The sequence below is a fragment of the Lepus europaeus genome, chromosome 7 (genome assembly GCF_033115175.1).
Source record: "Lepus europaeus isolate LE1 chromosome 7, mLepTim1.pri, whole genome shotgun sequence".
In the NCBI taxonomy this organism is placed as follows: Eukaryota; Metazoa; Chordata; class Mammalia; order Lagomorpha; family Leporidae; genus Lepus; species Lepus europaeus.
In genome coordinates this window covers 109692316-109718913 of record NC_084833.1, presented here as the reverse complement: position 1 = coordinate 109718913, position 26598 = coordinate 109692316, and the positions used below count along the sequence as shown (strand labels likewise).

Here is a 26598-nt window from a genome sequence, read left to right as displayed (position 1 = left end):
TAACAGCTGGGAAAACCGAGCAGTGGCAACCAACAAGAGAGCGGGAGACCTCCTGCTGAGTGCCGACCACCAGGCCTCTGTTTTTGCTCCATTGTAAGACCCCCTTCCCTCCCACCCCACCCTACCCAAATCGCTTTCCCGTGTGTGTGATGAAATCCACACACACAGGGCTGCCAGTCGGCTGGCTGCTCACCAGGTCCTGGTCGGGAGAGTCGTAGGGCGACTCCCACTTGATGACGGCTGAGGTCTTGCCGGTGTGAACAGCGTGCAGGTGCCGGGGAGGAAGCCTGCTGTCCGGGATCATCTTCACGACCACGTAGTCCGAGGACGGCCCTTGGTAGGGCATCACCACCCGGACCTAGGACCCACACATGGGAGAGAACTGCCACACGGCTCAGGCGACCTTTGCTAAACTACGTTGTCGACAAAACAGTGACATGCGCACACAATCAAAATCCAATTCGTACAAAAGATACGAAACAAAATAATTCCTGACCCGTCCCCAGGTTGTCTTCCAAGAGAAGCCACTGATGTGACAGTTTTGAGTGTGTCCTTCCAGAAATGTGCTATGCCTATGCAAACACAGATGTGTGTAGTGTGTAAATACACACATCTACACGACTGTGTGCTTATGCATGAGTGTGTGGCCTATTTTTCTCAAGCATTTTTACACATCTGAAAACCAGAGCACACTCTTGGCTTCTTTCACTCATTAAATAGACGTAGAGAGTGCACCACACCAGTGTATTTAGAGGTGCTTTCCACTGAAGCAGGCCTCTCTCGATAGACACTGAAGGTGTTTCAAACCTGTGTGTTACAACACCACACCGATTTCCCCAGAAATCCCCAGTTCTGCGTGTGTTAGTGCACACGAAGAACTATGAGGCCTAACTTCCCAGAGGTGGAACCAGACAAAAGCTTCAGACTTCTCTGCACCTGTGACCCACCTGACAAGTCCCTGGCCCCCCCAACAGGGCTGCAGAGGGCGGCTGGCTGTCCCTGGGCTGTTTCACGCAAGACCCTGAGGCCGACAGAGAGGAACTTTCATCCTGTCACAAGCCCACACTCCCCAGGTGCCAGGCTGGGCCCAGGAACTGGGAGGGCTCTTTGCACAGAGAACCTCCCCTGGACTCTCCCGGGTGAGAGACTTACCAGAAACAGATACTGCTCATCCTTACCGACGAGCACGGTTGCGTTGTGCAGCGGCGTGGTCAGGCTGCTTGGGTTGCGGTAGAGGTCCAGGAAGGACGTGGCGTAGAAAATGCCATACACCTGGTGAAGGCAGATGGGAGAAGCCGTCAGCTCCTGACCACCACCCCACTGTCTTGACATCCCTCACTGAAGACCCCGCACACGCTCACTTCTCAGGAACTCCAAGTCTCCCTTCATCCGTGGAGCACAGACAGGGAGCTGAGCGGATGCGCTGAGCAGGCTGGGAGGAGGGGGTGGGAAGATGGAGTCGTGGGGGAGACACCACTGAAAGCTGACCAGCAGATGCCCGTTCTTCCTTCCTTACTGAAACCCTGGCTCTCAGTGGGGACTGCTCCCTGGAAAAGAGTCCCCAGCAGGCTGGGAGAGGCCACGTGACAAGGTTCCATCAAGGACAGGCGAGCAGAAGTGACGTGTAGCACGGCCTGGGGAGGTCCCCTAGAGCGGAGCAACAGGACAAGTCCTTCCTGCTCCCCTCCTACTGGCTGCAGTAGTGGCAGTGGCTGTGGCTCCAGGAGGACTCCTGGACCACAAGGTGACCTTGGAAGATGGATGCCACAGGTTGGGGACATCAGGGCTGGGAGCCAGTCTTCTCCTAACTGGGGGCACACGTGGGGAAGCGAGGGAGCAGGGATGAACAGTAAATGATGATGGGAGGGTAGGAGCGGGGGTGGCTCTCCGTGTAAGGGAGGAGCACAGTGTTTCCTCAGAGAACAACAGAGCGGGCACCATGGGGTTGGGGAGAACTGTGTGCGTCAGCAGGTACCCCGGGCGTGGAGAGCAGGCCCATCAGCGGTACATAAAGGGGTGTCTGGGGCCCTTCTCAACACCAGTATGATCTCTTCCTGGTCCAGCCACCAGCAGCAGTGCCGGGACGAGAGCACTGACAGAGAAAGAGAAAGCAAGCCCTGCGGGGGGCTGATAACCTGGGAGGAAGTGCAGTGACAGTAGTTACGGGACTCACAGGGATCAGAAAGCAATTGCACAGGGAACAGGGCCAGGGGAACAGGGGAGGTACAAAGCAGGACACCAGGATGTGACCAGAGCAGGGGCTCAGGGCCCAGAAGCAGTGACGATCTATCTCCCAGTGGGTAAGGCCGGCGGCTATCCAGTGCTGGGGGGGCTCTGGGCAGGGAAGAGTCCACAGAGCCAAGGTGTAAGGAAGGTCAGCACTGGGGTGACGTCACTCTACTCATGTCCTTGGTGCACTGAAGAGCAGGAGCAGGTGTGAGCTGCTTACAGGTGATCTCACCCCTACGAGCTGTGATGGGCCCAGCACCGGCCCAGAGAAGCGACAGCAATGCCACCTAAGTTCCTATGGAACTAACATCGAGGGACATTCCAGAGCTCTGTGCACTGTGTCCTACTCTGGGAAGACAGCTGGCTGTGACAAGGTGGTCACATCCTGAGTTGATTACATGAGGATAATTTTAAAAGTTCATGGGGCCAGCACTGTGGCATAGCAGGTTAAGCCATTGCCTAAGATGCTAGCATCCCACATGGGTACTGGTTGTTGTCCTGGCTGTGCCAATTCCAGTCCAGCTCCCTGCTTAATGGGCTGAGAAAGCAGCAAGAGATGGCCCAAGTACTTGGGTCCGTGCCATCCATGTGGGAGACTGGAAGAAGCTCCTGGCTCTGGCCTGGTCCAGCCCTGTTGTGACCATCTGGGGAGTGAACCAGTGGATGGAAGATTTCTCTTTCTCTCTCTGCCTCTGCCTCTCTGTAACCCTGCCTTTCAAATAAATAATGTATTTTTTTTAAAAAGTTCATGGAAAATGGAATTTCAACAAAAGTCTATGTTGGCGAAAAAGGTTTGAAATCCATGCACACGAGGAATCTTCACAAAGCTTATGAGGGTGGGTATTTGGTGCAGTGGTTAACACACCACTTGAGATACCTGCAAGCCACGTTAGAGTCCCTGGGTTCAAGTTCTGGCTCTGATCTCCACTCTGGTTTCCTGCTAATGCACACCCTGGGAGGCAGCAGGTGACGGATTCAAGTGCTCGCGTGCCCACCAGCTGTATCGCAGACCTGGACCGAGTTCTCAGCTTCAGGCTTCAGCCTGGCCCAGCCCCAGCGGCTCTGGACATCGGGAGAATCAGCTAGGACCTGGAAGATATTTCTTTCTCTCTGTCTCTCTTTCTCACTCTCTCTCCGCCTCCTCCCTCTTGATCTACCTGTCTGCCATTAAAATGAATACTTTTCCTTAAAAAAGTTCATGAAAAATGTGTATTATGAAGAAAATTATATGTGGGTTCTGAAATACTTTTGCATCAAAGTAAACTTACGGGGACCGGTGCCATGGCTCACTAGGCTAATCCTCCGCCTGTCTGTGGCGCCGGCATCCCATATGGGCACCGATTTTATTCCTGGTTGCTCCTCTTCCAGTCCAGCTCTCTGCTGTGGCCCAGGAAGGCAGTGGAGGATGGCCCAGGTGTTTGGGCTCCTGCACCTACATGGGAGACCAGGAGGAAGCACCTGGTTCCTGGCTTCAGATTGGCGTAGCTCTGGCCGTAGCGGCCATTTGGAGGGTGAACCAATGGAAGGAAGACCTTTCTCTCTGTCTCTCTCTCTCACTATCTAACTCTGTCAAATAAATTTAAAAAAATAAACGTATGCTTTAATTCAATTTTCCATGACTATTTTGAAGCACCCTCTCATTAACAGAAAGTTCTCTTTGAGAGCAGAGACTACTTCGGAGTCACAGGGTGCTCTGGGGATGGCTCAGGGCTTCTCCCACTGACCCTGCCTCAGGCAACTGGGTCCCAGGCATACAACAGAGCTAAGGCCATTACATTAGCCAGATCTGAGCACCAAACACAGCCCACAGCTTACTTGAGTTCACACTCTGGCAAATTACTTATGCTTGTTATGCCTTGGTTTTCTCATTGGTAAAACGGGAATATTTACCCCACAGAACCGGTTAAAGGATTCCATGGAAGAATGTGTTTCAAGAGTTTTGCATTGTTCCTGGCATACAGAGGGTGCTCAGTAAATCTTCCTTCTTCACTGCTGATCTTGCAAACCACTGCGTGAAAACTCTGGTTATTACCCAATAAATCAGCCTGCACCAAATGCACGCTGGAGATATGGACAGAAGACAAGACACAGGCTACTTCCTCTAATAAGAATCACCAAGATTTGTTAAGTCCCGATCAGAATTAGTTCTAGATGCTTTTCCATTTGGAAAAGCCAGAAAGCAATCCCTCCCTTCAAATAAACCAGCTACAGGGGTAGGCTAACAACAGAAAACCTCCAATGGGATAAAGCAGTATATAAGGGAACCTCGGGCTGCATGTCACCCCCTATAAATATTCGGGGAGTTCACAAGGGAAAGTGATCAGGAAGAAGGGACTAGGATTTGCCTGCGTAGCAGACAGAGGGAAGGACTCCAGGGAAGAGAAAGAGCACACGCCGAGGAGCAGAGGCAGAGAGCGGTGGACGAGCCGCGTCCTCGGCAAGGCTGATCTAAAAGCACAGGGAGGTTCACGCTGGGGAGGAGCAGGAAATCAAAACGCAGACTCAAAATGTGTCACAAACGCACACATAAGCATCAAAGAAAAAAGTCCTCCAGCCAAGTGCAGCAGAGACACTGGGACGAGTCAAGGGGCACATGTGGGAGGAATGACCCAAGAGGGCAACCTGAGGTTGGGGGGATCACGTCCATCAGGAAGGGACTGGAGTTGCTGGGGCCAAGATACTGATACAGAACTCACTGTTAATGCTGCCGCCCTCCCACCAAGTCCACAGCCATGGTGGGTCACTGCACACAGGAATACGCCACCATCTAATCCATGAGGTCCAACCAATAGCAAACAGCAAAGGGTACCATCTATCGCTCAGTTGCCAGGCCAGGTGTGGACAGAGGGATGCTGGGGCTGGGAAGTCAGGTGCAGCCAGAAGGTAACCAAGAACAGAGCAGGATGGGGGCTTACGCGTTGGGTGAGAAGGGAAGCAGCATCAATAAGGAAGAGAGCCCCGACACAGTCCGGAGGCCTGGCACCAGGGGAGAGACCACGCTGCTGCTGTCTGTCTTTCTGGCTGACTCACCACATTCCTGGGGCCTGTCCAGGTACATTCCACTGCAGTCTGATTGATGGCCCTGGCCTTGAGGCTAGGAGCAGGTGGGCGAACCCCTCTGGTCGTGACATGCTCAAATGACAGAGGACTATCGCCCAAGTCAGTCTTGGCCCAGGCGGAAATCTCATAGGCCGTCTGTGCTGTCAGATTGCCAACTGTGAAAACAAGGACAAGGAGAGGTCGGGGAAAGCGGGGTGTCAGCTGGGAACGTGTGTGTCTCAGTATGCTCACTCTGATTTTTTTTTTTAAGTGTAATCTCCCCATTTAAGTGGAGTCACACATGCTGTAGAACTTTGATTGGTTTATGGCTTGCCGTTTCTTTGCGATGACTACTATGTGTACCGTACTCGTGAGCATCGGGTAATTTCTCTTAAAGTTGACCAAGTAGGATACAACACTCCCCGACAGCCACTGGCATTAACAAGAGCCTTGAAAATTACCCTTTCCTATGTGGTTATACCATGAAATGAGGGAGGGACGAAAACATGTAGTTCCAAGGACATTCATCACCGTGTGTGGTACAGTGGACATAACCCAAGTGTCCAGTAACAGGACAATAATTAACATGTGGCCCATGAATGGCTACACAACCACTACAGTTGTTCCCAAGAATATTTAATGATTCTGTAAAATTCTCATGATTATATGTTAACTAGACAGGGGCAAGAGATACAACTACACGTGGTTTTATATTCTCATTTTGTTAAAAAATAGATACAAAGAGATCAATGCACAACAAAGTAAACTTGGAGATATCTAAAATACAGCAGTGAAGTGGTAGGGAACTTTAACTTTTGTTATACGTTTCTGTTTCCTAAACTTCCTGAAATAAACAGGTACACCTTCCCTAATTGGTGGAAACAGTACTAAAATGGAGGGAGGAGCAGGGAGGAGGTATGCTAAGCGGCTAACCTTTGGAGTGAGAAGGACGGGAGTTCAAGGCCTGACTCTGCTTTGTAGCTGCATAGCCTTGGGGAAAGCAGCTAGTCTATTTCCTTGCTTGCAAGATGGAGAAATGTAACAGCACTTAGAGCAGCTGGCTGTTGTGGGGATTAAGAAAGAAATTGCTTGTCAAGGGCTTGGAACGTCGCCTTGCATCCAGCCAGCCCTTAATAGATTGCAGGCAACAGCTAATAACACTTCTGTTCCTGACTGCCGACTGCACGGGTCTGACATTGAGGCGGTGAATGACATCACAGGCTTTGGCATCAGAAAGATGTGCGTTCCAATCTGGGCTCTGCCACTCGGAGGGAATCATTTACTCTCGAACTTCCACGCGGCCTCCGTGAACTGAGCACACCTCACGGAATCCTGACAGGGCTGATGTAAAACAATGCACGCAGAATGCCTGGTGCTCAGGGCTGTTTCTATCTCAACCACCTCCCTGGGTGAATCTCTTAGCCTACCAGACCTTCAGTTTCAGAAAACAAAAAGATCATACAAGGACACCTGTAGTTTCTATTTCACAAAGCTACACAGGATGCAATAAAAGGGGACTGACAGTCCTTGGCCACCAGGCCGGAAAGGGGACAGAAGCAGCTCCCACGTCATTCTCAGCATGCAGCACCTACTGCCATGGAAGTTTTGTTGTAGAAATAAAGTCTATCCTCAAAGCCATTTTCAGAGCTAAGAACTGTAACTGAGGCTCGCTCTCTGCCATGCGGTGGAAGGGACTGGACCCTTCCTTCCTTCGTTTATCTATTCAGTCAACACTTACTGAGTGCCAACTATGCAACTGGCCTTGTGCTACCTCTAATGAGCAGCCGAGTAAACTGGGGAGAGACGGAGACTAACCCTAGGAATTCTGCACGAGTCCCAAAAATCACCTGCACAGCACTGATCAGGCCTCTGCCAGGCAGTCCTTCCCTTTAAGGGACATTGCACGAGAAGGGGGCTTGGGAATGCCCCCAGGGAGTCCCTCTACCCCAAGTCAGTGGACAGCAACCTGCGTGTGCAGAATGGCTTCCCAGGAACCACACACATCACCTCCATGGCCAGCAAAGCGTCACCGTGGTCTTACTCCTCCCCCTCCCACACGGGCTACCGCCAAGGTGTTACCTTTGTGGGACACTATGCTCCCTTGGAAGTTCATGGTTTTCTTCTCTTGTTTGTGGGTGTCAAATGCCCAGAAAAGGTTCACCACATAGCCATTCACCTGCCAAGAACCAAGCAACGTGTCACATGAAGAGTGGTCCACCCTAGGCACACCAAACACGAGAGGCGGGATGGAAAACCACCTGCTTTCTGCTGCTTCCTCGGGTATCTTGCTTCTCATGATGGATGGGTTGCTTATTTTGAGCTATGGACAAGTTCTACTGCCATTAAGTAATAGCTATACTCCACCTACTTTCATTTATTTTTATTTATTTGAAAGACAGAAAGAAATCTTCCTCTCTAGTTCACTCCCCAAATGCTGGCAACATCCAAGGCTGGGCCAGGTTGAAGACAGCAGCCTGGAACTCAGTTTGGGCCTCTCACATGAGTGGCAGAGACCTAACTACTTGGAGCTATCCCCTGCTGTCTCCCAGGGTATATGTCAGCAGGAAGCTAGAATTGGAAGCAGAGCTGAGACTCAAACCTAGGCACTCCAACATGGGATGTCTGCACCAAATATCTGCCTCCACCTACTTTTAAAAACAAATGTCAGGGGGCCGGCGCTGTGGCACAGCAGGTTAAAGCCCTGACCTGAAGCGTAGGCATCCCATATGGGCACCGGTTCTAATCCCAGCTGCTCCTCTTCTGATTCAGCTCTCTGCTATGGCCTGGGTCCCTGCACCCACATGGGAGACCAGGAGGAAGCCCCTGGCTTTGGCCTGGCCCAGCGTTGGCTGTTGCGGCCATGAGGAGAGTGAAGCAGTGGATGAAAGATCTTTCTCTGTCTCTTCGCCTCTCTCTGTAACTCTTTCAAAATAAATAATCTTTAAAAAAAAAATTGTGAAACCATTTAGAATGTACAGATTCAATGAAACAAAAAATAGACTAAAAGGACAATAATTCATTAATAAAGGTAGAAAAAGGGAAAAAAAATGAAGATAATCAGGCTAATGGTAATTAAGGATACAGCTCAGCTCAAACTGTTCTCATGGTCAAGGGCAAATCAACACAAAGGTGGGCTGGCACAGTCTGAGGGGGGGCAAACACATCCGCACCCGGAAACGCCGCCTTTCCCCCATCTGAGCTCACAGAGGATTTGATCCAGAGATCTTGAAAGATGAGACAACAATCACAATAAAAACACTGTCAAGACCAAAGCCACAGACAGGGACCTTGTCGAGGACTGGCTGTTTGCTTTGTTTTTCCATATGCTCTCTCTGGTCAAGGGCATGAGACTATATGGTGGTTAAGTAAATGGCACAAGGACTCCAAGGGCTGTCTGACTCAGCACAAACTCATAGAGGAGGAACAGACAGGGAAGAACGCACTGGGAAGTGGGTCTCCACTCGAGACAGCCCACGGACACAGAATCTCCGGTGAAGTCGGCTGTGCAGAGGGGCCCATGGTGCTGGGAGAGGACGCTGGGCTGGATAGGAGGCGGGGCTGTTTCCACACTACCCGGCTCTCTCACAAGGTTACCCCGCCACTGTGGGAACCTCTGCATTAGCACTTAGCACCAGGAAATCCAATAAAGCTCAAAATTACAGGGCATACATATTCTGTTAACACCAACTCTTTATTTGCACCGTAGCTGTGAACCATTTAATTATATGGTTAAAGAAAAAAAGGCACCAGACTGAGGCAGAATAATTACATGTGGAGACTCAAGTTGTTCTTCCTCGAGGAGGGATTCCACCCAGTTCTGGCACTGCAGTTTCACTAGAATCAGGTCATTGGCTTTGGACGAGGCCCTATCACTTTCTGCACACAGCCGAGCCTCACGCAACCGTTAGTCTGCAAGTTCCCACATTACCTTGATGTTCCCATCCACGGTCAGGGTAAAACTCAGAGAATTTTCATCATAGCTGTCAATGTGGATATTTGGTGGCAGGATTGCTGCAAACAAAAAAAGGAATTCAAAAGGAGAAACCACGCAAGGAAAAGCAAGGCAGGCAGCGCTCAACAGTGATCAGCTCTATAGACAAAGTGATCTTTCAGCTGGGGAAGAAAGGGCATTTCTTTGGTGGGTTTTTTTCCTGTCTTTTTTACCACTGTTTTCCTGCGGCTGAGGCTGGGCCCACAGCTGCTTGGTGAACACACAACTGTCTCGGCTCAGCCAGCCATTGTGACAATGAGGTCGAGCATTAGAGGTTCCATTTCGGGAACATTCTCCAAACAGCCTGGCTCGGCTGGTCCTTAAAGGTGCAGCACCATGTCTACTGGCACTGACCGGGCCCCCGTGCTCTCCAGTCTTCTCTGAAGGTTCATCCTAAGTCGTAAATGCACACGGGGCAAGATGGGAAGGAGGCGGCCCCCAGTTGAGTTCAACTTCCTGTTCTCTGACCTCTAACAGCTCTGTGGCCCGGCGCAAGTTGTTTATGTTCCCTGAGCCTAGAGAGACCCACACTTCCCAGATCTGGGAAAGTTAATGAAAATAACGCATGTGCGGTACCCAACACTCAATTCACATTCCCCTTGTTTCTCTTTCCCACCAAGTAATCGGTGTGTCCAGAGCTCCAGCTCAGAATGGAGGGGCCGGGAGAGAACGATGGTGAACAAAGACCCCTCTTGGTCAAAGCAATGAGGAAGCAGGTGGTCGCACTAGTCACCTTGAAGTTCTGCTCCCAAGAAAGCCCACGTGGCTCAGCTGGGCGTCATCTGGGAGGGCCTGGTAGGGTAAGTAGTCCGTGAAGACACTACTTCAACAACTTGTACGTTAGGATCTCAGGGCGTGTGCCCCTTGCACAGACAGGAGAGACTCAAGGGAGGGTTAAGATTTGGGTGCAAAAGAACTGTGTCAAAACTTGGAGGGGCCCCTCCAGGGGATCAGCCTTGCAGTAAAGCCAGACTTCAGGAACACTCAACCTGAAGAAGAGAGAGGATCAAAAGCCCCAGACGGCCAACTCGGAGTAAAACAGCACAGCTGCTGTGGCACGGGGGAGGCCAGCCTGAGTTCTGATCCTGGCAACCTGGGACAGACCACAGGTGTCTCCAATGCCCAGGATTTCAAAGGATGAAAATACTGATAGGAGTCACGAGGATTAAGAAGGGATTGACTCGTGTAAAGCAGGCACAGTGCTTGAGCATGTGGGAAGTGCTCAGTGAATGAAGGGTGGCTCTTCTCACTTCTGCGTATTAGGAATCCACCACATTCGTTCATGAACCTGGTCCCTCTAGCTGACGCCACTGCTGTTTTGACCCTTCATCTCCTTACGTTAGCATCACGCCAGGTCACAGATACTTCGCACCAAGTGCATTCCGACATGGGACAGCTCGCTTCTGCTCTTCCCCAACCAAAGTATATGTGAGGGGCTGGGAGTCAGCCAAATCCAAGGGAAGCAACCAGAGATTTTTCAAGCACAGATGTGTCCTGACTTGAGCTTATAGAATATAACACACTTGTATTCTGCTGACTTTCCAAACTCCCTCCTTTTTGGGATGGATGGATGGTCTGTTTATGTTTTGACCCAGATTTTGAAAAGAGACATGACACAACAATAAAAAAAAAAAAAAAAAAACCTCCAGGAGAATGTGACTTCAGCAGACTTTCTCTAACACCTGCAAAGTATTCTGCCCCCCATAGACTGAGGGGCAGCACGAGGTTTGGCCGCCTCTCGCCCTGACCTGAATTCTTCTTCATGTGACTCTCTGTGACCCACAGCCTACTTCCCATAGGCTCAGGTTAAAGTCAAACCCCCAATCATGCTCCATGCCACAGTGCTCTTCTGTTTTCAATACCCAGAAGTCCAGAAATGAAAGTTCCCAGGACCAAGACTCAGATCTGGACACTGGCTCAGGAAGATGGGTGGCAGGTAGCCCCGCGCCCAAAGTGAGGCAGAGCCCTTCATGTAATCGCCTCCACACACTTGCTCATCAGCTCCTTCTTTAGTTCCCACTAGAACTAAAGTGATAGCGTGGAAGAAAACCTGAGATCTCTGCCCCAGCAAGGCACACACGCAAGATGAGGAGTCAGTGCCCTTGGCAGTCAGAGTGGCCCAGGGGCCACACGGGTCTCAGTCCAGGGGGAAATATGCAGCCTCAAGGTTCAGAGCTGAGCAGAGGCAGTCGCAGCTCTGCTGGTCAGTGATCGTGTGGCTAGGGCAAATGACAGCACCTCTTTCCGGTTCCTTATCAGTCACCGTAGTTGTTCTGGGGGTTCAGCGAGATGAGCTGATGTATGCAAGGCAGTAAGCACCACAGGGTGCCTGGGTATCAGCTCTAGTGCTAGAACCCGCTGCCTACACGTGGTTGCTGGGTGGCCCTTGGAGAAGAAGCCAATGTCGACATGATGCTTTCTCTAGAACCGCACGAGTGAGCACTCCCACATCATGCCCATCTTTAGTGGGAAGGACTCCTACTCGCATGTGCACAGAGGCCTGGGCCTGATGGGCTCTGGAATTCCTTTTGTGTGTCTGCCCTGGAAGAGACACTCAGTTCTAAGAGGAGGCAAACACTCGGCGGTCAGCCAGAACGACTCTGTGTCTACAGCACTGCGGAAGGACTCAGAAATGTGCATGTGTGTTGGGGGCGGTGGGAAGGAGGAAGGGATGTGACTTTTCTAATCTAGGCTTCTCCACTTAGTAGTCATTCAAAGCCGCCTCTACAGGGTTTCTATCTTCTCTAAATTTGCAAATGCTGGAATCATTTACCTTTTCCTTTCACGGTGGTAATGGATTTGGAATCGCTCCAGTTTCCTATCCCACGACTCGTCACCGCAGCCACCTTTTCAAATCAGAGTGAGAATTAATATGAGATAAAAGAAATACTCCAGACAGCAGAATTCTGAGTGAGTTCAAGGGGGGGAAGATTTTGGCAATCAAAGTGTAAAAAATTATAAGGAGTGATCCAGGATACTCAGTGGCCCCAGCAACTGAAATAAAGGGGGAAGCAAACACAGCAAAGGAGCTTGGAAAGGGGGATTATAATAGTACTAAGATTATGAAATTGCTCTTGATTGACAGATGTCAATGTTCTTCTAAGAGGTAGGTATGTGTGCGTGTGCCCACATATGCACACATAGATAAAATGGGTATCGAGGAAATTATCAGTGTAAGGGAGTCTCCAGGACATGCGCACTTAATGGTCTCAACGAACACCCTATTTCCTTTCTGTTAGAGAAATCACTAACACATTTCGTAAGAATGTCACGAAATCAGCTTATAAACACCACTCAGGAGAATACTGCTTCCCTTTACCCCAGAGTTAAAGATAAGCAGGAAGGAAGCAGGTGCCGAAGTGCAGGCACTGGAAAGCTGGCCGAGGAGCTGGCTCACGAGCAGGTGACGCTGCACTGCTGTCAGTCCTCAGGTGTCGGACCAAAGTCTTATTTTAAGTTTTTGGTGACATCAGTGTAAGAGACTGAAAGAAGCTGTGATCCTCCCACCCCCACTCTCCCAGGGCAAGATGCTGAGTATTTGGCAGATGGCAAGTATGTGTCCCACACAGGCAGGCACAGGGTTCTCCCTTGCTAAGGGCTAAGCTGCCCAGACGGCTGGAACAGACATGAATACTCACTCTGACGGTGTACAGGGTGTTGACCAACAAGTTCTTTATTTCTGTAAAGTTACTAGCAGCCCTTTCGGAAGTCCACATCTTGGAACCACTCCTGCTATACTCTACCTAAAGTGAGAGGGAAAAAAAATGTCTGTAAAAGGTAATCACAGGGCACCCGATGCCTTACCAAGAGGCAGGAGGGGAGGAGGGAAGGTAGGGGCAGAACATTCTAACGGATGATGGGTCTTTCTCCACAGTACAGAGCACCCAGGGAGCTCCCAGCACCATGACACACACAGCAGCTCCTGGAGGGCACTTACAATGTATTCGCGAATGAGGCCGTGGGTGTGGGTGGGAGGACTCCAGTGGCCCACAATCACCCCTTCCTCTTCCCCATGGAGCGACAGCTGGAGGTTCTGAGGGGCGTCTGGCACTAGAAGAGAGGCACCTTAGAAGTCAGACCAGCCTGCTGGCAGACGACATGATCTTACATATAGAGAAACCTACAGACACCACCAACAGTTATGACCAACAAATTCAGTAACGCTGCAGGATGAGAGTTCCACCAACAAAAACTGGGAACATTTCTAGATACCAAAAATGAACTAGCTGAAAAAGAAATCAAGAAAGCACTTCCATTTACCACAGCTACAAAAAAAAAAATCAGGAATAAATGTAACAAAGAGGTGAGAGAAGTCTGTAATGAAAACTACAAAACCACAATGAACAGAACTGAAGAGGACTCAAAAAACATATGTAAAGATGGCCAATATTCATGCATTGAAAGGACTGATATTGTTAAAATGTTCATACTACCCCAAATGATCTGTATAATCAATGCAATCTCTACCAAAATATGAAAGACATTCCTACAAAAACAGACAATCCTAAAATTTGTGTGGCATCACAAAATAGCCAAGGCGATTCTGGTGGGAGTTGGGGGAACCTATAAGCATCACACTACCTGACTTCAAAACATACTGAAAAGCTATAGTAAAAGAGGTCCATGCTGTGGTTCAGCCTCTGCTTGCCAATTAGCATCCCATATTGGAGCCCTGGTTCAAGTCCCGGCTGCTCCGCATCTGATCTAGCTCCCTGCTAATGTGCTTGGGAAAGCAGTGGAGGATGGTCCAACTACTTGGGCCTCTGCCACCCACATGGGAGACCAGATGGAGTTCCTGGTTCCTGGATTTGGTCTGGCCATTGTGGCCATTTATCAGCAGATGGATGATCTCTCTATCTCTCAGTAGGGGCCAGTGTTTTGGTGCAGTGGGTCAAACTGCCGTCTGTGACATCGGCATTCCATATGGATGCCAGTCTGTCTCAACTGCTCCAATTTTGATCCAGCTCCCTGTTAATGCACCTGGGAAAGCAGCAGAAGATAATACCCACATGGGAGACCCAGTTGGAATGCAGGCTCCTGGCTTCCGCATGGCCTTGCCCTGGTCACTACAGAGTTGGGGAGTAAACCAGCAGAAAGAGTATCGCTCTCTATCTGGGTGAGTGTGTGTCTGTGTGTGTGTGTGTTCCCTTCTCTCTGTAACTTTGCCTTTCATATAAATAAGTAAATATTTTTTTCACAAAAGAACCTACATTGGAGAAAGGGCAGTCTTCCCAACAAACATGTTAGGGAAGCTGGATATCTACATGCAGATAGATAGACCCTATCTGTCACCATATGCAAATATCAACTCAAAATGGAACAACAATTTGAATGTAAGACCCCAAACTATGAAACCATTAGAAGAAAATATAGGGTAAATGCTTTAGAATATTAACCTGGGTAAAGATTCTGTAGATATGATACAAAAAAGTACAGACAACAGAACCAAAAAATGGACAAATGGGATTTCATGAACTACAAAGCTCTGTCCAGCAAAGGAAACTATCAACAGAGTGAAAAATGAAGAGACAACCTATGAATGGGAGCAAATGCTCGCAAACCATTCATTCACTTAACAAGGGATTTATGCCCAGAATATGTAAGGAACTCAACCAACAGCAATCAATCAGCAAACAAATCTCACCCCAGTTAGAATGGCTTGTATAGAAAAGCAAAACATAATAAATGCTAATGAGGATTCGGAGAAAGGGGGATCCTACATTGTTAGGGGAAAGGTAAATTAATACAGCCATTAGGGAAAACACTATGGAAGTTACTCCAACAAACAAAAAAACTAGAAAGAGAACTGCAATGTGCCCCAGTAACCTCACTACTGGACATATGTCCAAAGGAAAGGAAGTCGGTAACCTGAAAAGGTCTGTACTTCCATGTTTATTTTAGCACTATTCACAATAGCCAATCTATGGACTCAACTTAGTCATTCACTGATGGATGAATGGATAATGAAAATGCAATATATGTACACAACTGAAGATTATGTCGCGAAAAAAGAATGCAATCTGTCATTGATAGCAAGATGGAGGATATAAGTCAGGCACTGGAAAGCAAATACTGCACATTCACACTTCTGTGTAGAAGCTAACAAAGTTGATCTCATAGTAGATAGAATAACAATTACTAGAGGCTGGGAAGAGGAGGAGGGATGGAGAGAGGGTGGTTAATATGTACAAGGGTGCAAGCGGACAGGAGAAATAGCTGTCAAAGTTATATAGCACAGTAGGGTAACTATGGTTGGCAATAATTATTTCTAAACAGCTAGTAGAAAGGCTTTTGAAACAAATGATAAATGTTTGGGGTAATGAACACACCAATTACCCTGATATGACTACAACTATAGATATGTATTGAGATATTCCATTGTACCCACTATGTACAATTATTACATGTCAATTAAAATGTTTTTAAAGACATACACATGTTTTAAAGAGTCAAATTGCAGTTAAAATCCACCTGCATGTTGGTTAACTGAGGTACTATTCCTGGGACGAGAATCCAGAGCCAGGTTGGGATCTACCCATTAGAAGGGCTGCTGATTTGGTCTTTGTTGCCAAGACACCTTTTTTCTCCTTCCAGAAGGCACAATGGGCTCTTCACCCATCAGATCATGGCTCAGTTGAGTCTGATGTAAATTTGTGGCACACCAGGGTGGAGCAGGGACTCACTTGGGCAGGCTGAGCCACAGCTGGCCATGGGACTTTGATGCTGAGATATTAATTGTCAATGAAAGCACCTGCTGCCTCAACCTCTCGTACGACAAAACAGAGGACCATGGGCATGCCTACCGAGGAGGAAGACTAATTTTCTAAATCACAGAAATGCTATATCCAAATGAATGTGATCACTTTCAAAGCAGACTCCTTAACAAATTTAGTTCTGGCATATTCAAGACACTTTGGGCAATGGGAAAAAACGACTAGAATAAGCAGAAAGTCACCCATGTCAACTACTTTGAAGGAAGACGAAGCAGGGAATTTTCTTAGGCACATAGATTTAGTAAAGTTCTTAAAAACTTAGCCACAAAATTGCTGAGATGTTTCCTACAAGGGATTCAAAAAGTTCACAGAAAATGCTATAGATTTCAAAAATTTTCGCACAAAATAAACTCATCTTTTAATTCCCTTTTCCATGAACTTTCTAAAGTCCCTCATATTTCAATGATGATGGATTCATAAGTACCAAGCACTGGGAAATATTTAGAGAAGGAAGGTAGAGGCAGAAACTACACAAGAAATGCAGAAGGGGAAATAAGGTAAGAATCTGAAATTCACTTTTTTGGGGGGTGGGGGATAGTCATGGAACCCAGGTATTTCCATGTGGGACACAAGCATCTTCTTTCTTTAATGTTTATTTTCATCTACTTGAAAGGCAGAGAGAGAAAGGCCACACATACATACACACACACACACACAGATCTCCCATCTGCTGGTTCACTTCTCAAATGCCTGCAACAGACAGGGCTGGACCAGGCTGAAGCCAGGAGCCCAGAACTCCATTCAGGTCTCTCATGTGGGTGTCAGGGACCTAAGCACCCAAGCCATGATTCACTACCACCTAGGATACATGAACAGGAAGCTGAATGAGGAGTGGAACAGCCAGGACTCAAACCAGGCACTCTGCTATGGGGTGCGAGCATCCCACGTGGTGGCTCAACCTGCTGGACTGCCACATCCATCCCTGAAATTAACTTCTTAAGGTACAAGAACATTCTCTGCTATCACAAGGAGAATAAATGTTCAACAACTCAGGCAAGACCATAAAACATAGCCCAGTACTTCTATATATAAAGACATACACATGGTTTAAAGAGTCAAATTGCAGACACATGTAATTATGCTCCCACATTCCTGAGCAGCCTTGAGGAAACTCTCCCAAAATCCCACATAAAGTCTTGCATATGCCAAAAAATAAATCAATCAATCATGGGGTCAGCATTGTGGTGCAGTAGGTTAAGCCAATGACTGTAATGTCAACATCCCATATGGGCACCAGTTCAAGTTCTGCTGCTCCACTTCCAATCTAGCTCTCTGCTATGGCCTGGGAAAGCAGTGGAAGATGGCCCAAGTGCTTGGGTCCCTGCACCCACATGGGAGACCCAGTGGAGTTCCTGGCTCCTGGTTTAGGCTTGGTCCTGCCTCATCTACTGCGGTCATTTGGGAAATGAACCAGCAATGGAAGATCTGTTTCTTTCTCCTTTTCTCTGTAACTACCTTTCAAATCAATCAATCTTAGAAAAGTTAAAAAAAAAAAATCATGACACTTACATCCCTCTGGAGTTCTCAAGGTCACAAAGTCATTGGTGTTGTGCACCTTGCTCAGGCATTGAACCTGCACTTTAACCTGGTAGGTGGTATCTGGTTTCAACACTTTTAATACAGTGTTTGTCTTATTGCTGTGAGTCTCCAGAGTCTTCCATATGCTCTCTCCAACAACTCTGGCCAAAAAGAACAAAGATATTGTCACACCAGAATAGAAGGGGTAGCTGAGACATATGACTCAGTAAAGAGACAACCATGCATATCTCAAGAGAATTCATGGAGCATTCAATGGTAATGAAGACATCACTGCCTCCTCCCATGGCAGGGATGGGACCCACCTATAGTACACGTTGTATACACAAGCAGCAGAGGGCATTTTTTTGGGCCGCATCCAGGTCAAAGTGACATTCCCAGAGAAGTCAGCAGTCCACTGAAGATTCTGTACTTTGTATACAGTTAACTCATCTAGAGAGAGGAAAACATCAGAGCAAGTCAAGCCTTACAAATCCTTGGATTTCCAGGGACCCAAACAGAGCCCTGCTTTTAGACAGAACTACCAGGATGTGGACTGCCAAGAGGCCACAGTCGTTATGTGAAAACACCCCAGAAAATGTAGTTGAAACCCTCCACTACGACCTTTCCTAGGGTCTCCTAGGATATTTTTCCTTGCATTTCACCCCCTTCTTTCCCATGGCAATTTAAGCCTGATTCTCAATAGAGAATGACTACACGTCCAAGGACAGTGTCACAGCAGGATCTGTTATTAAATGCACCCCAGAGGAACGACTGAGCCAAGCCCACCGGCAGCCTGAGGCTCTGCGGGAGGCAGGGTGTGGTATGAAGTGGGACGCCTGTCGCCTGTCCAAGGCCAACCCAAGTCTAGCATTCCACCGACAGGGAGGAGGAAGCTACAAATTACATTAGAGTCTGGCCAACCCTCACTCACTTGGTGGGCCAAAATCAGGAGCACATCCACTCCATTTCAGATTGAGGAGATGTTCAAAAGGGTCCTAGCTAAAGGTCCCCCTGCCCGCGTGCAGGAGGTCTCAGCCTGGCCAGCACTCACCACTGCAGGCCTTCTCGTCGCTCTCATCGGAGCAGTCCAGGAAGCCGTCGCAGCGTTCTGACAGCACGATGCAGGCCTCGCCATCCTCACATTTGAACTCCCAGCTCATGCAGGTCAAGGTGCTGTGTGTGGCTGAAACACAAAGAACCTGCTGAAACCCTCAGGGAGAGGGGGCTGTGTTTTATGAAAGGCTGGGTCTAGGTTCACTTCTATTTAAGAAAAGTAGCTTGGGGCAGGCCTTAGACTCCCACATTGCGTATCAGAGTGCCTGGGTTCAAGTCCCAGCTCCACTTCCAATTCTGGCTTCCTGCTAGTTCACACCCTAGGAGGCAGCAGGTGATGGCTCAAGGACTTGGGGGCCAGCCACCCATGCAGGAGGCCTGGACTGATCTCCTAGTTATTGGCTTCAGCCTGGCCCAGCCCTGGCTGTTTCAGGTGCTTGAAGAGCAAACCAGCAGATGGAAGATATCTCTGCCAGTCCTCTGTGTGGATTTCTCTCTCCCTGCCTTTCAAATAAATTTTAAAAAGTTTAAAAAGAAAGAGAACAGCAGGTTACATACTTTGAACTAACTGGCTTTTGCTTCAAAACATGCCCATGCCTCTGGCATGAGGAGTGGCCGAATCCACCTGGGACAGCGGTGCCATCGTACTTAACATTAACAACTGGCATCCACACTCAGGAGGGGCACGAGCTCTGGAGTCAAACCAACCAGGGCTTGAATCGTGGCTCTGTGTGAGCTTGAGCCAACCGTTCCACATCAGCCCAGGCAGTTCCCCTGCATGAACCTTGGGTAACAATTCCACCACTCCCACCTGCACGATCTAATGAGCTCAGGAGCCTGGAAGAGTGCCTTGGGCCCGGCCCCAGCAGTTACCAGCAAAGCACTACCCATGGCACGGCAAACCCTTCAGTTACTACGATCAGTCTGCAGCGTGCAGGGAAGCTCGGGTTTCAGATCTGCGTTGCACACTGCAATGAGGCATGCTCATTTTAGGTGGCGTTTTTAATTGTATCAGTTTTCGATGTATCATCACAGAAAATGAAATAACCCAAGAGGAAAGCTTTGGTAAGTTAACAGTTATGCAACTCTATGGCTAGGCTATGAACCAAAATTTTATCTCTCCCCTGTTCTGAAAGTAGACTTCAAATGCACAGGAGACTCTGAAAAGGAAGTGGAAACCCAGGAAGGATACAAGTCCAAGGCCAACATCATAGTGGGATCCATTACTAAATGCACTCCCGAGAGATGGACTGAATGACTGACTACAATAAGAGAAGAGAGAGCCTACTGGACACTACATCTGCTGTCCCAGGCTCTTGTGTGGGCCAGGCTCCAGTGCAGGTTCCTCAGATGTTCATCACACAGACTCAGTATGCATCCATCCTGCTCAGAAGGGCTACAGAAGAAGCCCAATCCCACCAGGGAGGAAAATCTACAATTCTCTAAGTCAAAGATGCCTGCATCCTGAGCCCTGGAACCCGTTAATATGTAAGTTCACACTGAGACACTCTCCAACACTCTGGAACAGCTTATCCTGTTTTGTTTTGTTTTTTTCTTTCTTAAAAAAAGAATGAAGATTTATTTGAAAGGCAGAGTTACAGAGGCAGAAGCAGAGAGAGAGAAGCCTTCCATCCACTGGTTCACTCTCCAGATGGCCACAATGGCCAGAGCTGCTCCAATCTGAAGCCAAGAGCTTCTTTGGGGTCTCCCACATGGGCGCAGAGGCCCAAGGACTTGGGCCATCTTCCACTGCTTTCCCAGGACACAGCAGAGAGCTGGATAGGAAGTGGAGCAGCCGGGACTCAAACCAGGGCCTATATGGGATGCCGGCACTGCAGGCAGCAGCTTTGCCTGCTATACCACGGTGCTGGCCCCTATCATGTTTTCTACCTGAAGCATCGCATCTCCTGATGAGAGTCACACTTGGAGATGTGGGTACAGAAAATGTTTGAGGTCGTTCTCCCAAAGAAGACTCAGGCCACACTGATCTCCCTTCCCCAGGATGGCCAAGAGGAAGGGGTAAAGGATCCAGGGTTATTTCCCAGGAGACGGCGAGATACAAGAACCAGGGAGGGGGGCAGTGAGAGGGCGGGCAGAATTCTCTACCAGACTTTGTCAACTGAGGAACTGCCACGCAAAAGAAGAATGAAGACCAGCCTGCCTTGTCTCCAAGATGGAGGCACACTCTTCAGTCCAGTGCTTGTAGAAAAGAGCCCTGATAACAGCAATACGCAGTGGAAGACAGGAACCATCAATACCACTTACGAGGCCTTCTACACATGATACTCCTCCACCTCCAGAACAATCATTCTAGTGCCTAATTTTTTTATATGCTGAGCTGAAACTGGTTTGCCTTGGGGAGGTAGGGAGTGATGGACTCCATTAGAAATAAAAGCACATTTGAGTATTTACAGACTGTGAGAACCACTGTCGTGATAGTCTCAGAAGGTCAAGGCGGAATTTATCCATCCAAGCTAGAACATTCCTGGAGGTTCCACCATGAGCAAGGTCCTGTTCCAGACACTAAGAATACGGTGATGTGTGAGAACAAGGGACCTGCCCTTGTAGTCCGTATCTCGCATGGACAGAAATCACAAGCAAGCAAGCAAACGTGACATTTCAGATCACAGAAACAGCTAGAAAGGAACATAAAAAGACTAACAGTAAGGGGACACACAGGTGAGTTATGGCATTTTATGTAGGACGGTCAAAGAAGGTCTCTCTGCTTGGAGGGGGACTATTATGAAAAACACCAAGATCCCCACACTGGGATCTACTGGGGTTGGGGGGCAGCTCTGGGGTATGGCGTTAATGTTAAGTTGCCATCTACAGTACCAGCATCCCATATGAGTGCCAGTCAAGTCCCAGCTGCTCCACTTCCCATCCGGCTCTCCCCTAATGCACCCGGGAAAGCAGAAGACGGCCCAAATGCTTGGGCTGCTGCACCCACATGGGAGATCCAGATAGAGCTCCTTGCTCCTGGCTTCAGCCTGGCCCAGCCCCAGCACTTGCGGCCAATTGGGGAGTGAACCAGTAGATGCGTGGTCTCTCTAGCTCTGTCTCTAACTCCGTCTTTCCAATAAATAAATCTTTTGTTTTTAAAGAGAAGCATTCCCACTAAGTAAGAATGTGCTAAAAAAAAAAAAAAAAAAAAAAATCAAACAACAGCTGAGGAGTACAGCGGGAGAAGCCTGAGGTTTCTTTATGAAACATCTCAAAATTTTTTTTTTAAAAAAATTCCTATCCAGCTCTCTGCTGTGTCCAGGAAAACCTAGGTTTGAGAATCTGAGAATAAAGTTGTTATTAATCTCTGAAAATTCTTGAGCTATTAAAAACGTGATAGTGACGGCCACTTCGGACAGAATGCCGTGGCCTCCAGGGGCCAGCGTCTCTAAGGAGAACCACACCATGCCAACCTCATTTGATTTTTTTTAATAAGGTTATCAGACTAATAGGCTGAGGAAAACTGTGGATATAAACGCATCTTGACTTAAAGACCCTTAAGTAAGCAACATCCTTGTTGTATAAAACAGCCTTGATGGGCTGAAAACACTGATTTAAAAAATGCCAATTAATGAATGAACATGGCCCAGGAGGGAAGCAATTTCTTTCCTCTTTGTTAATGACTTTCCATGTTCATCTTACTACATCCTTGCTCTCCTGGCTTGGATGTTCCCACGATTACTTTGGAGAGTTTGGGGTCACCTGCCCTACTGTTTTAATACCCCAAAGCTCCCCCCTCCACTGCCCCTTTGCTCACTCTTTCACATAAGTCTAGAATTCTACACTAATCTCTATTTTTTTTTTTGACAGGCAAAGTTAGAGAGAGAGACAGAGAGAAAGGTCTTCCTTTCGTTGGTTCACCCCCCAAATGGCCGCTACAGCAGATGTGCTGTGCTGATCCAAAGCCAGGAGCCAGGTGCTTCCTCCTGGTCTCCCATGCGGGTGCAGGGCCCAAGCACTTGGGCCATCCTCCACTGCCCTCCCGGGCCACACCAGAGAGCTGGACTGGAAGAGGAGCAACCAGGACAGAATCCAGTGCCCCAACCGGGACTAGAACCCAGGGTGCAGCTGCCATAGGCGGAGGATTAGCCTAGTGAGCCACAGTGCCAGCCTTGCACTGATCTCTATTTAATTTCTGTGCATTCGTTTTGTGTGTTCCTCCCTGATACACCATACAACACAGCACAATAGAGATCCCAACTTGGTACAAAAGAAACCCAGATAAATACACTCCAGCAGATCCTCCGTGAACCTTAACTTTCCCTTCTTTAATATGGAAACAATACCAAAATCACAAGCTACTTTGAGAATTCAGGGAGGTGAATATATGATTTACTTGTGAGTAACCAATGCACATAAAAATCCATCATCCAATGTTCATTTCCTTTTGTGAATCCTGATAAGTTCCCCAGAAAAGAAGCTATCTGGTCAACTTGGTACTGCGCTGCACCTATGACAAGAACACTTTCCAGGTTTTCATCTAAGCCTTGACTGACATTTTAAACAAGGTAGGACCACTGCCAAAGCGTCAGAAAACCCAACAGCAGCAGAATCGCAGAAGCAGTCTAAAGATCACGCGTGATACAGCCAGGAGGAAAATCAAACAGCCAAAAGGAGGGGAAAGGCCAGCAGGCGGCATGGTGATGAGGGACGTGTAAGGAACAGAGAGAGAAGGCAGCGCCCTGTGCCACAGCTGCTGGACGCCAAGGAATCAGCGCAGAAACCGACAGGGCGGGGAAATCAATGCTGTCGCAGACAAACTCCATCAGCAAACTCGAAACACGCAAAAAATTATTCTTTTGAAAACAAATTCCCAATCTCAGCCTTGCAAATTCTAGAACTGACAAAGAACAAAGACAGGGCTATCATCTGACAGTGTTTACCAAGGAATAAAAATATGCCTCACTCAACTTGGTTCATGTATTTATATGGATTTACATGCAAGAATCAAAAGACACCAGATCACCTGCATCTCCTCGGCTCCTGAGTTCTGCATCACAGTGAGTGGCTCCAAGAAAGGAAGGCCTCTCAAGAGCACACCTGTGTCTTCTCCCACCCTGATTTCAGACAGCAGGGGCTCAGCAAGAAAAGACTCCCTATCATTTTCCTAAACTACAAAACAAGCAAACAAAACAGCAGCAACAAAGACATCACCTTAGCTGGGAAACTGAAGAAAGGCAAAGATTCCAAGATTATTTCTTGAAAAAAATACTCTTAGCAGCAACATAATCAAATTCCTTGCCTCCTGGATGAAGGAAGTATCGTTGAGACAGCCAAGACAACACCAGAAGGGACATTTATGGAGATAACAGGAGGCATAAACGATGGGGGCCCTCTGACCCCCAAAGCAAAAGAACACATTAGTGGCAAAACCTATACACCGGGAAAACAGGCAGGTTCATACCTCAAGTTAAGGACTTAGCCAAGACGACTTTTCTCTCTCAAATCAGAGCCATCACAAGACCTAAAGGATGTACTGAACATTTTCTCCAAAATCCAAAACTATAGAGATCACTATATAGGATCAGGAAAGTGTGACAACAGGCAGGGTCTCAAGCGAGCTGAGTGAAGACCACCAGGAGCACAGCTGACATTGCAAATGCAAAGGGAGAAAATGCCTCCTGCAGTTTCTGAGCCACCTTTTCCATTCTCTACCAGGGGGCCTCACACCGTCTTGGACTCTACAAGCAGTCAGTGAACCCAGTATCATCCCTCGCCACACCCCGGGCAACCTGCACAGCCCCAGCCTCAGCACTGCCACCTCAGCCAGCAGCACCAGCATTTACCTGGAGGTTCCAGACCAAAACCCCCACGGCCCAGGAATCACAGACAGCTGTCAACGTGACCTCCAACACACCAAGAAGCCTTTCTTCCTTCTCCTTCATAGGCCCATCTTCTAACTGGCACCTGACCTCCAGCCTCACCTCCACCTTCTTGGACTTCAAGTCCAAGTGACAGGAAATATAAACACTCCTTCCTAAGATGTTCACTGATCAGGAGAATCAAATCCAAGCAGGGCCTTCTTACCCAATTCCCCTACCTGCTTCTCTGCACCCACCCAGCCCCTCTACAGACCTCTGGGGCACACCGCTGGCTATGCCTAGGAGGCCCAGCATCCGCCACCCTACCCTGCCCTTCTCCATGAAAAACCCCCCAGGCAGCATCACCTGGGATGCCTTTCCCCGCTTGCACCTGCCTTTCCAGCAAGACAGTCAGGTCCATCTCTGCACCATGTCAGTTCCTTGGGTAAACGTTAACTATTGCCTCCAGCACGCTCCATCAGAGCTGCTGACCCGGCAACCTGAGTGACGCCAGCCACATCCCATGTGACCAGCAAGCACTTGTCCCATCTGACTGAAGGTGTTGACACACAGCCTTTCCCCTTCACTGGACTCCCTGGGTGGACCCCAGTCAGTCCTGTGGGGAGATCAATGCTACAGAGAAGGGACAGTCAACCCTCTTCACTTTCTCTCTAAGCCTCAATGGGTGAAATCTGCCACCCTTTTCTGATGCTAAGCACCTCCCCTCCCCCATTGTTTCTGGAGTTTGAGATGAAATCACCAAATTTACATGCTTTGTGAGCATCTCCCTTATGATCCCTCTAAGTCACTTACATTCTGTACTGGTTGAATTGCAAGGATTCTGGGACGGCTAATCTCCTGCCTTGACCCTATTCCATCTCTCCATCTCTCGGTGGGAAGGTTTGATAGGTTTCACTTGAGGCTCGTTTTTCGTTGGTTTAGCAGAGCTTTTACTTTAAGAGAAAGCAGTGGGGCCAGAACAGGGACCAAAGAAGAGGCATCGATGCACTTGCTGCCTGGGGTGGGGGCTGGAGGGGGCTCTGAGTGGGGAGGAGACAGAGGCCTGGCCACCCTCCTTCTACATTCACCACGGCAGAAGGGAGACGCCCAAGAGGAAGCCCTCTGAGAGTACAGGCTGTGTGAGCGGCTAGGACGTCCGCAGTCCTAGGTGACTGCATGGAGGGGAGACCCCACCCCGCAGGGAGTCCCACGTGAGTACAGCTGTCCACCACACCCTCCCCAGGCCGCCACAGTAGTGCTGGGCAGGCCACAGGTGGCATGAGTGTGGCCACAGACCAAAGGGCAAGAGGGTCAAATGCATAACCTACGGTTCACACTCCTTCACCCACTGGCTCCGGAGGGTCACTCAGCAGGGCACCCTCAGGGAACTGACCCTGCGGACCCCAGTCAGTGCCTCCCTCCCAACTCCTACGCCAAAGATTATACCCCTGGATTCACCAGGAGAGCAGGCATCCGGACCCAGCAGTTTGGAAGACTGCTCACTCCAAATGCACACAGTGCAGGCCCCATCTTGCACGGGGCCCAGCCTGCCTTCCCACTAGTTCAGTTCCCCACAAACAAGAAGCACCCTAGAGGCTGAGACTGAATTTTCTTAATGGAGTACTGGAGGTGACCCCTCCAATAACATGGTCTCTATGCCTGGTTAGGTGCTCACTAAATACTTCCAAAAGGACAAACGACACACACACACAGAAGGTGATGATTTTCAGGGTTAATTCAAACGTGTCCCTCCCAGTCATCGGGAAGGTATGTCTCCTGGGCACAATCCTGGCATGCCACACCCAGCCAGCACGTTAAAAAGAAGGTGATCGTAATGATATGTGCCAGGTGCTCTTGTGTAGAATACGGTGATAAACACGGCGACACACAAGTGCGGGCTCGCCCACGTGGGGTGCCACGCTCTCTGGAATGCGCCCTGGGGCGAGGGGCTCTCCAGCTACTCACGGCAGTTGGCCTCGTCCTGGCCATCCTGGCAGTCCTGATGGCCGTCGCAGCGTCTCCAGTTAGGGATGCACTTCTTTGGCTGGTGGCACTCAAACTCAAATCGGTCGCATCGCCCAGGCTGGGAGGGGGAGGAGGTGGCAGTAACATTGGCTAGAGAGAGAAAAAAAAAAATTAAATTCGTGTTTAGTATGGAGAGAGCTGGCCTGGAGGAGTAACCAACCCATGT

The 26598-nt window shown here is 48.9% G+C and overlaps 1 protein-coding gene across 1 annotated transcript in view; it reads right to left on the bottom strand.

Moving 5' to 3' along the window:
• SORL1 (sortilin related receptor 1) overlaps window positions 1-26598 on the bottom strand; it is a 175305-nt gene that overhangs the window by 14174 nt on the left and 134533 nt on the right. The window contains exons 32-43 of the mRNA XM_062197223.1: window positions 26373-26522; window positions 18602-18733; window positions 17874-18000; window positions 17542-17711; window positions 13197-13309; window positions 12898-13002; window positions 12033-12105; window positions 9197-9279; window positions 7348-7444; window positions 5260-5444; window positions 1153-1272; window positions 194-358 (exon numbers count right to left, since the gene is read on the bottom strand). Of these exons, the coding sequence (XP_062053207.1) occupies window positions 194-358; window positions 1153-1272; window positions 5260-5444; window positions 7348-7444; window positions 9197-9279; window positions 12033-12105; window positions 12898-13002; window positions 13197-13309; window positions 17542-17711; window positions 17874-18000; window positions 18602-18733; window positions 26373-26522 (1520 nt within the window). The remainder of the gene's footprint in view (window positions 1-193; window positions 359-1152; window positions 1273-5259; window positions 5445-7347; window positions 7445-9196; window positions 9280-12032; window positions 12106-12897; window positions 13003-13196; window positions 13310-17541; window positions 17712-17873; window positions 18001-18601; window positions 18734-26372; window positions 26523-26598) is intronic.